General features: G+C 42.3%; 1 protein-coding gene across 2 annotated transcripts in view; it reads right to left on the bottom strand.

The window, feature by feature from the left end:
* Positions 1-12,352, bottom strand: part of jarid2b (jumonji and AT-rich interaction domain containing 2b) — a 458,793-nt gene that overhangs the window by 88,775 nt on the left and 357,666 nt on the right. For both annotated transcript variants that reach the window (XM_043719074.2, XM_043719075.2), the window contains one exon: positions 8,750-8,982. In XM_043719074.2, the coding sequence (XP_043575009.2) occupies positions 8,750-8,982 (233 nt within the window). The remainder of the gene's footprint in view (positions 1-8,749; positions 8,983-12,352) is intronic.

Below are 12,352 nucleotides of genomic sequence, written 5' to 3'. Positions count from 1 at the left end.
AGAGGGTGGTGGTTGATGGGAAATGTTCATCCTGGGGTTCAGTTACAGTGGTAGGCCACTGTTGCTTGTCATTTTCATAAATAAACTAGATGAGGGCATAGAAGAATGGGTTAATAAATTTGCAGAGGACACTAAGGTCGGTGGAGTTGTGGATAGTGCCGAAGGATGTTGTAGATTACAGAGGGACACAGATAAGCTGCAGAACTGGGCTGAGATGTGGCAAATGGAGCTTAATATGGAAATGTGTGAGGTGATTCACTTTGGAAGGAGCAACAGGAATAAGAGTACTAGGCTAACAGTAAGATTCTTGGCAGTGTGGATGAGCAGAGAGATCTCGATGTCCACGTACATAGATCCCTGAAAGTTGCCACCCAGGTTGATAGGGTTGTTAAGAAGGCATATGGTGAGCTAGCTTTTATTGGTAGAGGGATTGAGTTTTGGAGCCACAAGGTCATGTTGCAGCTGTATGAAACTCTGATGCAGCTGCATTTGGAGTATTGCATACAGTTCTGGTCACCACACTATAGGAAGGATGTGGAAGCTTTGTAAATGGTTCAGAGGAGATTTATTAGGATGTGCCTGGTATGGAGAGAAGCTCTTACGAGGAAAGGCTGAGGGACTTGAGGCTGTTTTTGTTAGAGAGAAGGTTGAGAGGTGACTTAATTAAGACATAAGATAATCGCAGCATTAGATAAGGTGGACAGTGAGAGCCTTTTTCCTCAGATGGTGATGAGCAGCATCAGGTGACATAACTTTAAATTGAGGGATCAGAGATATAGGACAGATGTCAGAGGTAGTTTCTTTACTCAGAGAGCAGTATGGGTGTCACACACCCTGCCTGCAACAGTCGTAGACTTGCCAACTTAAATGGTCATTGGATAAACAGATGGATGAAAATGGAACGGATGGGCTTCAGGTTGGTTTCACAGTTCAACAAACATGGAGGGTTGAAGGGCCTGTACTGCACTGTAATGTTCTATGTTGTAAGCATGAACTTCGAATGACAGAACACAACCCAACTTAGACAAACCATGAAACCTACTTAACATGTGATATAATCTGAACTTCACCTTCAGATCATTTCATGAGTTTGCTTTACTTTGAAAATTAAGACTATTCATGATGACTCACATTCGTCTGGCAAGCTCAGCGCTTCCAATAAACAACTTCACTGCATTTATAAAACTACATATGACAGAGGATTAAATCTTTCCTTCCAATGGTCTTCTTAATTTCTCCTTCAGATCTTATGTTGTACTTACAGATTTAGAAAAAAAATGTACATTGCTCCAACTCATTTATAAATGACCAATGTGAAGTCTGATGAACTATCTGCCTCTGATAGTAATGTTCAAGATTATAAAACCAGCTACCGTGACTCAGATTTTCATTAACACAAAATATCCATTAGAGAATGAGACTTCAAAAGCTTCTGCCTACATTTCTCCACTGTGGCAAGCCGAGCACAATTGTTCCTTTGAAATGTCTTAAATTCTAAAAACTGAAATAATGTTGAGGAAGGAGAAAGAAAGAAGTAGAGGAGAAGGGGAGCCAAACACTTTCAAAAATCTCCACTGTTCCATCTTCAAAATACAGCTAACCATAATTTACAAACATGGCATGAATCAAATATACTATGTCAGTAATACGGAGTGAAAAGTTCGATTCAAAATGCAGACTGACTATACTTTCATACTTACTAATGAATAACTTGGAATCGTTATATTATGAAACATCGTTCACTGAAGAGAATGTAGACTCAAAAGTGTTATTAAAAGAGTTACAGAATCAAGGTGTTTTCAAAACATTTGCACATCATTTGCTTATTAAGATGTTGGTAGGTTTATGTATTCATAGCATTTTTTGCTAGTTATTGTAAATTAACAGTTGACTGGTTGCAGTGTGGAAAATAAACTGACATCTCCGTGATATTTTACTAGATTTCAGTTTAGGAACAATGATACAATTTGTTGTTCCCAGCCACACAACTGGAGTCTTCATGCTGCATCCAAAAATAGCAATGGTTAAAATAGGTACATTTTATGAAATGAATACTCATCCATCAATGGACCCTTAAATATTAGTGCAATAATAATTTAGGTGACATAAAGTTCATTATTTAGCAATGATGTCCTTTATGATTATGGATTAAATACAGTTACAAAACAAGTTACAGAAGGACCTCATTATCATTTGGCAGATGAGCACAGTACGTTTGAGCCAATGACATTTGTCCACATACTGCTTTCACATTACTCATGGATTGTAGCATTCATGCTAGAGTAGCACTTCCAGTTTAAATAATAAACAAAGACACACTGAAACCAAGGATTAATTATCTATGCATAAACTGATAACACATTGTGGAAAATATATATATTTAAAGCTCAAGTACATAACAGTTCTTCAAGGTAGGTTAAACAGTGAACCTTGTAAGTGTGGAACATGGTGTCCTTTCATGGACAATAATTAACTTTTCCAAAGCAGTCAAGAATATTCAGGTTTCAACAGGAAATTGAAGGTTATCAATGGATTAAGAAACTCTTCTACACCAACACTGCTGTACTCCAATTTTCAACATATGCACAGGGCATTAAGAGCTAGCACTGAGATGAAGATCTATTATTTTTAAAACAGGCTGCACAAAATAACTATGATGTACAAATGGAAATGAAAATCAAACTTTAAATAAGCATTAGTCAAAGACCTTATCCAAAAACAAGTTACAAGGTCAAAGGAAGTCATATACAATTTATTATATTTGTTACTTAACAACTGTAATATGCTAACAGTCCTGGACTGATGGAAGTGCAGGCACCATCTCTAAATGACTGACCTCCCACCCTGTGTATCCCAAAATCCCCTTCCCCAGATAATCTGTCCAATATTGTCCTGTATAGGGCAAAGGTAGAACCTGCAAAAACGTTGCAGTAAAAGGTTGTGTGCGTACATACGTGCGCTATTTGGAGACTCACCTCACAAAGGCAGCAGTAGTCTTGATGTTGGTGACCAGTCCGGCTGCCCCGGAGAGGGGCGATTGGAAGGGGTTGGTGGTAGAAGCAGATGGGGATTGGTTGGGCGGGGGGAGGGGGGTTGGACGGGATTGGCAGGCGGGGGGGTGTTGGATGGGGTTCAAGGGAGACGGGGTGGTTAGACAGGATTGGGGCGGGAAGGAGAGCAGGGTTGGATGGGATTGGAGGGTTGGGGTTGGAGCGGGGTTGGATTGGGGGCTGGGAGGGTGGCAGGTTTGGACAGGGTTTGGAGAGGGTAGGTGGGGGGCTGGTGTTGGACGGGATTGGGGGCGTGGGCGGTGTTTGACAGGTTTTTTGGGAGGCGGCAGGTTTGGACAGGGTTTGGAGAGGGTAGGTGGGGGGCTGGTGTTGGACGGGATTGGGGGCGTGGGCGGTGTTTGACAGGTTTTTTGGGAGGCGGGCGGGGGAGGGCTGGATTTGGACGGGATTGGGGGGGAGGTGTTTGATTTGGGGGGGCCTAACACGTGCTGTGCTGCTGCCTAGTCTCTTGAAACAGGAGCAGGCTTAGCAGAAACATCCGAGCCCCAGAGGAAAGGCATTGAATCGATTAACCGAATAATCAATTATCCGAACAAAATATGCTTGCCCCTCTCGCTCGGATAATCAAGGTTCCTCTGTAACAGCACAGAAAAAAAACAATTCCAAGATCATCGAAAGGAAAGGTTGGGCAATGATAATGATTTAGCAGGACTGACCTAATAAATTTTCCAATCTTAACTTTGTTGTCATCAGCTAACAGATATTCCAAAAAGGTCAACAATTTTCTCATCAGGAGGAAACAAAATAAAACTCATATCCGTCTCACACCTCATGTCATGGGCAGTTACAGAGAACACAGTGTTTCCTGCCTGAGGCCAATGGGCAGATAAAATGCCCTAATAGTCTGCCAGCATCCATTTCTTACTGAACACAGGGAGAAACAGCTGCTTTCCAAATGAAAATTTATGGCAAAATGAGTCAGGAACAAGAACCACAAGATCGCCAACAGTAATAGTGGTCCACCTATGAGCCCCCATCAAAATGGAGCCTCAAATAATAGAGTCATGGAGTCAGAAATGTACAGCATGGAAACAGACCCTTTGGTCCAACCTGTCCATGCTGACCAGATATCCCAACCCAATCTAGTCCCACCTGCCAGCACCCAGCCCACATCCCTACAAACCCTTCCTATTCATACACCCATCCAAATGCCTCTTAAATGTTGTAATTGTACCAGCCTCCACCACATCCTCTGGCAGCTCATTCCATACACGTAACACCACATGTAAGGCCACTTTTATATCTTTCCCCTCTCATCTAAAACCTACGTCCTCTAGTTCTGGACTCTCTGACCCCAGGGAAAAGACTTTGTCTATTTATCCTATCCATGCCCTTCATAATTTTGTAAACCTCTATATAGTCACCCCTCAGCCTCCGACGCTCCAGGGAAAATAGGCGCAGCCTATTCAGCCTCTCCCTGTAGCTCAAATCCTCCAACCCTGGCAACATGTTTGTAAATCTTTTCTGAACCCTTTCAAGTTTCACAACCTCTTTCCAATAGGAAGGAGATCAGAATTGCACGCAATATTCCAACTGTGGCCTACCAATGTCCTGTACAGCCGCAACATGACCTCCCAACTCCTGTACTCAATACTCTGACCAACAAAGGAACGCATAACAAACGCCTTCTTCACTATCCTATCCACCTGCGACTTCACATTCAAGGAACTATGAACCTGCACCCCAAGGTCTCTTTCTTCAGCAACACTCCCTAGGACCTTACCATTAAGTGTATATGTCCTGCTAAGATTTGCTTTCTCAAAATGCAGCACCTCGCATTTATCTGAATTAAACTCCACCTGCCACTTCTCAGCCCATTGGCCCATCTGGTCAAGATCCTGTTGTAATCTGAGATAACCCTCTTCGCTGTCAATTTTGGTGTCATCTGCAAACCTACTAACTGTACCTCTTATGCTCGCATCTAAATCATTTATGTAAATGACAAAAAGTAGAGGACCCAGCACCGATCCTTGTGGCACTCCACTGGTCACAGGCCTCCAGTCTGAAAAACAACTCTCCACCACCACCCTCTGCCTTCTATCTTGGAGCCAGTTCTGTATCCAAATGGCTAGTTCAGCCTGTATTCCGAGAGATCTAACCTTGCTAACCAGTCTCCCATGGGGAACCTTGTCGAACGCCTTACTGGTCCATATAGATCACATCTACCACTCTGCCCTCATCAATCCTCTTTGTTACTTCTTCAAAAAACTCAATCAAGTTTCTGAGACATGATTTCCCACACACAAAGCCATGCTGACTATCTCTAATCAGTCTTTGCCTTTCCAAATACATGTACCTCCTATCCCTCAGAATTCCCTCCAAAAACTTGCCCACCACTGACGTCAGGCTCACTGGTTCCCTGGCTTGTCCGTACCACCCTTCTTAAACAGTGGCAACACGTTAGCCAAACTCCAGTCTTTCGGCACCTCACCTGTGACTATTGATGATACAAATATCTCAGCAAGAGGCCCAGCAATCACTTCTCTATCTTCTCACAGAGTTCTAGGGTACACATGATCAGGTTCTGGGGATTTATCCACCTCTATGCGTTTCAAGACATCCAGCACTTCCTCCTCTGTAATATGGACATTTTGCAAGGTGTCATCATCTACTTCCCTACAGTCTACATCTTCCATATCCTTTTCCACAGAAAATACTGATGCAAAATACTCGTTTAGTATCTCCATTTTCTGCAGCTCAACACAAAGGCCGCCTTGCTGATCTTGAGGGACCCTATTCTCTCCCTAGTTACCCTTTTGTCATTAATGTATTTGTAAAAACCCTTTTGATTCTCCTTAATTCTATTTGCTAAAGCTATCTCATGCCCCCTTTTTGCCCTCCTGATTTCCCTCTTAAGTATACTCCTATTGCCTTTATACTCTTCTAAGGATTCACTCAATCTATCCTGTCTATATCTTACATATGCTTCCTTCTTTTTCTTAACCAAACCCTCAATTTCTTTAGTCATCCAGCATTCCCTATACCTACCAGCCTTTCCTTTCACCCTAACAGGAATATACTTTCTCTGGATTCTCGTTAGCTCATTTCTGAAGGCTTCCCATGTTCCAGCTGTCCCTTTACCTGTAAACATTTGCCCCCAATCAGCTTTTGAAAGTTCTTGCTTAATACCGTCAAAATTGGCCTTTCTCCAATTTAGAACTTCAACTTTTAGATCTGGTCTATCCTCTTCCATCACTATTTTAAATCTAATAGAATTATGGTTGCTGGCCCCAAATGCTCCCCCACTGACACCTCAGTCACCTACCCTGCCTTATTTCCCAAGAGAAGGTCAAGTTTTGCACCTTCTCTGGTAGGTACATCCACATACTGAATCCGAAACTTTTCTTGTGCACACTTAACAAATCCCTCTCCATCTAAACCCTCAATACTACGGTAGTCCCAGTCTATTCTGGAAAGTTAAAATCCCCTACCATAATCACCCTATTATTCTTACAGATGGCTGAGATCTCCTTACAAGTTTGTTTTTCAATTTTCCTCTGATTATGAGGAGGTCTATAATACAATCCGTTTCTTATTCTCAGTTCCACCCAAATAACTTTCCTGGATATATTTCTGGGAATATCCTCCCTCAGCTTACTCTTTTGTGGCTATACCCATTTTAAACATGTATACTGTTTGGGAAAATGTAGGGGGTGATGTATTCTCAGGGGAACTTGGCTGTTCACAGCTATCCCTTATCAAAAAGGCCACTCCCCCTCCTCTCTTGTCCCCCTTTCTATCCTTCCTGTAGCATTTGTATCTTGGAACATTAAGCTGCCAGTCCTGCCCATCTCTGAGCCATGTTTCTGTAATTGCTACGATATCCCAGTCCCATGTTCCTAACCATGCCCTGAGTTCATCTGCCTTCCCGATAGGCCCCATGCATTGAAATAAATGCAGTTTAATTTATTAGTCCTACCTTGTCCCTGCCTACCCTGACTGTTTGACTCACTTCTGTTCAATCAGTCTCAGATTGACCTCTTTCCTCACTATCTCCCTGGGTCCCACCCCCTGACCTTACTAGTTTAATTCCTCCCAAGCAGTTCTAGCAAATTTCCCTGCCAGTATATTATTCCCCTTCCAATTTAGGTGCAATCTGTCCTTCCTGTACAGGTCACTTCTACCCCAAGAGAGATTCCAATGATCCAAAAATGTGAATCCTTCTCCCATACACCAGCACCTCAGCCATGCATCCATCCTCCTATTCCTGCCCTCACTAGCTCGTAGCACTGGGAGTATTCCAGATATTACTACTCTCGAGGACCTCCTTTTTAAATTCCTGCCTAACTCTCTGTGGTCTCCCTTCAGACTCTCAACCTTTTCCCTTCCTATGTTGTTGGTTCCAATGTGGACAATGACCTGTTGCTAGCCCCTCTCCCCCGTGAGAACATTCTGCACCCGCTCTGAGACATCCTTGATCCTGGCATAAGGGAAGCAATACACCAATCTGCCTTTTCGCTGCTGGCCACAGAAACGTCTGTCTGTACCTCGGACTGGAGAATCCCCTGACACAAGTGATCTTTGGAACCCAACGTGCCCCTTTGCATTAGAGCCAGTCTCAATACCAGAAACTTGGCTGTTCATGCTACGTTCCCCTGAGAATACATTACCCCCTACATTTTCCCAAACAGTATACATGTTTAAAATGGGTATAGCCACAAAAGACTCTTGCACTCGCTAACCTACCTCTCTTACCTTTCCTGGGGTTAACCCATCTATATGACTGTATCTGATACTTTCCACCCCTTCCAATAACTGCCATCCATCTCACACTGTTGCTGTTGCAAATTCCCCATTATTTCTAACTGTCTCTCCAACCGATCCATTCGATCTGATAAATGCTGTTGGTTGCGAATCTTATGGCAGATATAATCCGCTGTAACCCTTAAACTCTCTTTAAACTCCCACATCTGACAAGTAGTACATATCACTCCACTAAAGGCCATTTTTGCTTCTTCACAATCTATAGACCCAGAAAATAACACCATCTTATTCTTCTACAAACACTGCCCCATGTTAAATTACTAGTTATGGCTTATATTTTAAGTTCAATCAAGAGACATATCTCCAAAAACATATAATCAAGAAAGAACCCACTCTACTCACTACTGCAGATTTTCTGTAGACCACACTTAAAACAACAATACACTTATCTGCTTCTGTGCTGTGCACTTCACCCAACAGTTCTTCCAAGATCAGTTGTGAATTTCACAGATTGTTAATTTTCCCAGATGCACTCCGATGTCCAGCGATACATGAAGTTACACATATACATTCAAATGTTGCTGTTTAAGGCATCTCAAGAACATGGACAGGTTTAAGTACAATCCCCACCACTCTTAGTAGGTATGCTCCTTAAAATGATGGTTATACTCTGTAGCCAGTATAACGTCATGAACATCTCGTGTTTATACTGTTGATCCTTTAGGATTGATGTCAAATGCAACTGTCCATAGCAACTGAGCAAACATCCTGGAACTCTCAGGCTGTTTCTGCCCAAAACAAACAGGGTATTCATGTAACCAAAAACAATGGAATTAACATTAAGGCAAATAAAAGTTGCCACTTTTTTTTTAAATCAACAGAACTGCCTACCCATTTCAACCATTTCAAAATAAACAGCCTTCTGTAAAAGGATACTTAATACTTCAGTTAAATGTTAAGCAGCCATTTTGTACCTGTGGTGTTCGGTGCTCCTGAGATGGTTTCATAACAGCTGAGCCATTAGCAGCAGAGCCTTTTGTTGAGCTGCGCATTTGTGAAGAATTAGCAGCAGTCCCTGTTGAACACAGCTCCTTCTTGCACTCAACCTTTTGCTCACTGTTCTTCTCCTTCCCTGGCGTGACCTCTTTTTCTTTGTGTTTCTGGATAGATTCTTTCTCTCTCATAAGCTTGCTAGAACCATTCAAAACTGAGGAAAATACAAACGTGGAACTCAGGCTATAAGCAAATCATTCACATTTTAAAAAGTGACAGTCTTTAAACTTTAAATTAAGCATTGCTTCACCAGGCCCAGAAAGGAGATTCAATCTATCTGAACAAAATAATACATTTTTTAAGCTCAATTTTAAAATTAATTTCACCAGTTGAGTATTTGGAGTGGCACCGATTCCTCAGGCATTCCTGCCGCTTCGCAAACTCCTACCTTTTGGACATGCCATTTCCCTTTTGTGTCATGCTGTTAGCGCAGCCTTCAGCGTCCTCAGCTCCTTTCACCTCTCCCATTTCTTAGTGTGCCTTAAGTGCTCGCTCAATCTTTTACACGAAGGGTTAAATCCCCTCTTATTCTCCCAATATCACAGTATCAAAGAATTATTACAGGGCAAAATTTCGACCATCATGTCGACACTGCTTATTTAATGAGCATCATTACAAAATGCCAATCTCCTGCTTTTTCCCATGCACTTGCACATTCTGTAATCTAAATACTGGGCAATATCTCAATTGCATCTGCCGCCATCACACTTCTAGGCAGTACATTTCATAGCCTAACTACTCGCTACTCAGTGAAAAAGGTTTGCTTCTTTTGCAATCACTTTAAATCTACACCTTCTTGCTTTTGTTCCTTTTATAAGTTGGAACAGCTTCTCCCCATCCACTCTGTTCAGCCCACTCATGATTTTGAAAACCTCAAAAAGACCTTATCTTAACTTACTTCACTCCAAGGAGAACAATAACAACTTTTTCAATCTATCTTTAGAACCCAAGGTCACTGGAACCATTCTTGCAAACCAATTCTACACACTCAAAATAATTCATATTCTTGCTATGATGTGGCACCACAAGTGGCAATATTTGCTCCCAGGTCCTTCTTCTCCAGCAGCCCTCCTTAGAACTCTAGTCCTTTCTTGCTACCAAGATACATCACTTCACACATCTCTGCACTAAAACCCATCTACCAATTCCACCAACCTATCTATGTCCTTCTGGAGTTCTTTACAGTCCTCCATTCAGTTGACAATTCTTCCAAGTTCCCTGGCATCTGCTCAAAATGGTTTATCGTCTGTCCCTTTATTTAATTTCTTTCTCCTCCCTCTGAAGCACTTTCAAATATTTTCTAAAGGCAAATTAATGCTGGAGGATAACAAATATCTATCATGTGACGCTATAAAAAGGACAGAATACAATTTATGTGAATACAAAAACCAAGGATGTGATAATGTTAAAGTTACCTGTCTTGAACCAGCATCTAAACAAGGAAACAGAATTAATGTTTCAGGTCAATCACCTTTTCCCTCCACAGATACTAATCGGCCCTGATGAGATTTTCCCTTTTTTCGTTATTTCTGATTGCCAGCAACTTCAGTATTTTATTTTTGTCAACATACAAACAACTAGTGCATACTTCTGTTAACAGATACAAGAGTTGTGCACTTGTTAGAAGAGATTGTCAAAGGGAAAATTAAAAAGCTGGATTTTGCACACTTTCATTGGTTCAGATGGTGGTCTCAATGCTCTTTTTTGTGCAATTGCACTTTAGATGACCCCACACTGAATACTACACGGCCAATCAATGAGAAGATTGCAAAATGCTGAGATCTTACTCAAAAAAAGATAAAACCTCTGATTGCAAGTCAGCACAACAATGATCTGTATAACAATCCAGAAAAAAAAACTATGGAGAACTATGGGCTAAAAAATAAGTCAATGTGCTAAAAGCAAATCAAGGCTGACAAACTTGAATTGCGTTCTTTGATGCAGAATGGATGGATTGAATGGTGTGACAATTAGAGTCGTAGAGGTAAATAGCACACAAACAGACACTTTGGTCCAACTCACCCATGCTGACCAGATGTCCTAAATTAATCTAGTCGCATTTGCCAGCACATGGCCCTTATCCCTCTAAACCCTTCGTATTCATATATCCATCCAGATGCCTTTTAAATGTTGTAATTGTACGAGCCTGCACCACTCCCTCTGGCAGCTCAATCCATACACACATCACCCTTTGCATGAAAAAGGTACCCCTCAGGTCCCTTTCAAATCTTTCCCCTCTCACCCTAAACCTATGCCCTCCTGTTCTGGACGCGGGTATCCGTTTTTGGCGATACCTTGTATAGAACAAACAGTCTTACCACAAATTCAACCCAAACTCTGGGTCAGATATGTTGATGACACGTTTGTAATCATTAAAAACACGGAAATAGAAAAAACACACCGGATCATCAACGCCACACTCACAGGAATCCGATTCACGAGAGAAGAAGAAAAGGATAGCCAACTCCCATTCCTAGACGTGATGGTACAGAGAACACCGAATGGAGAATTCACTACAAGGGTATACAGGAAAGCCACACACACAGACCAAGTCCTAAACTATGAAAGTAACCACCCCAACACACACAAACGAAGCTGCATCAGGACACTATTCAAAAGGGCCACAACACACTGCAGTACACCAGAACTGCAAAAAGAAGAAGAGGAACATCTATACAAGGTATTCGCCAAAAACGGATACCCACGCAACTTCATCAACAGATGCCTAAGAGAAAGACCATGGAACGAGGACATACCACAACCAAAAGGACTAGCCACACTACCATACATCAGGAGCATCTCAGAACTGACAGCCAGACTACTGCGACCCCTAGGACTCATAACAGCACACAAACTAACAGCCAAGCTCAGACAACAACTCACCACAACGAAGGACCCGATACCCAACATGAGCAAGACGAATGTAGTGTACAAAATACCATGCAAGGACTGCACTAAACACTACATAGGACAAACAGGAAGACAGCTAACAATCCGCATACATGAACATCAACTAGCCACGAAACGACACGACCAGCTATCCTTAGTAGCCACACACGCAGACAACAAGCAACATGAATTCGACTGGGACAACACTACTATCATAGGGCAAGCCAGACAGAGAACAGCCAGGGAATTCCTAGAGACATGGCATTCATCCACAAACTCCATCAACAAACACATCGACCTGGACCCAATATACCAACCACTACAGCAGACAGCTGAAACTGACAACCGGAAGCGGCAGGGACAGACCACTATAAACACCGGAGGAAGCATCAAAGAAGTGCTTCGCAGGAGGCTCCCAAGCACTGATAATGTCTCCTAGCCAGGGGACGAAACTTTTGCAACAAAAACTTCCAGCTCGGCGAACAGAACCACAACATGCCCTTAATTTTATAAACCTTTCTCAATAATGTCACCCCTCAGCCTCCGATACTCCAGGGAAAACAGCCCCAGCCTGTTCAGCCTCTCCCTGTAGCTCAAATCCTCCAACCCTTGCAACATCCTTGTAAATCTTTTCT

Source organism: Chiloscyllium plagiosum, unplaced genomic scaffold, assembly GCF_037043375.1.
Source record: "Chiloscyllium plagiosum isolate Xiang-an unplaced genomic scaffold, Cpla_swu_hap1 HiC_scaffold_34, whole genome shotgun sequence".
NCBI lineage: Eukaryota > Metazoa > Chordata > Chondrichthyes > Orectolobiformes > Hemiscylliidae > Chiloscyllium > Chiloscyllium plagiosum.
Note: the sequence above shows the minus strand (reverse complement) of the source record. Positions and strands in the feature narration are given on the sequence as shown.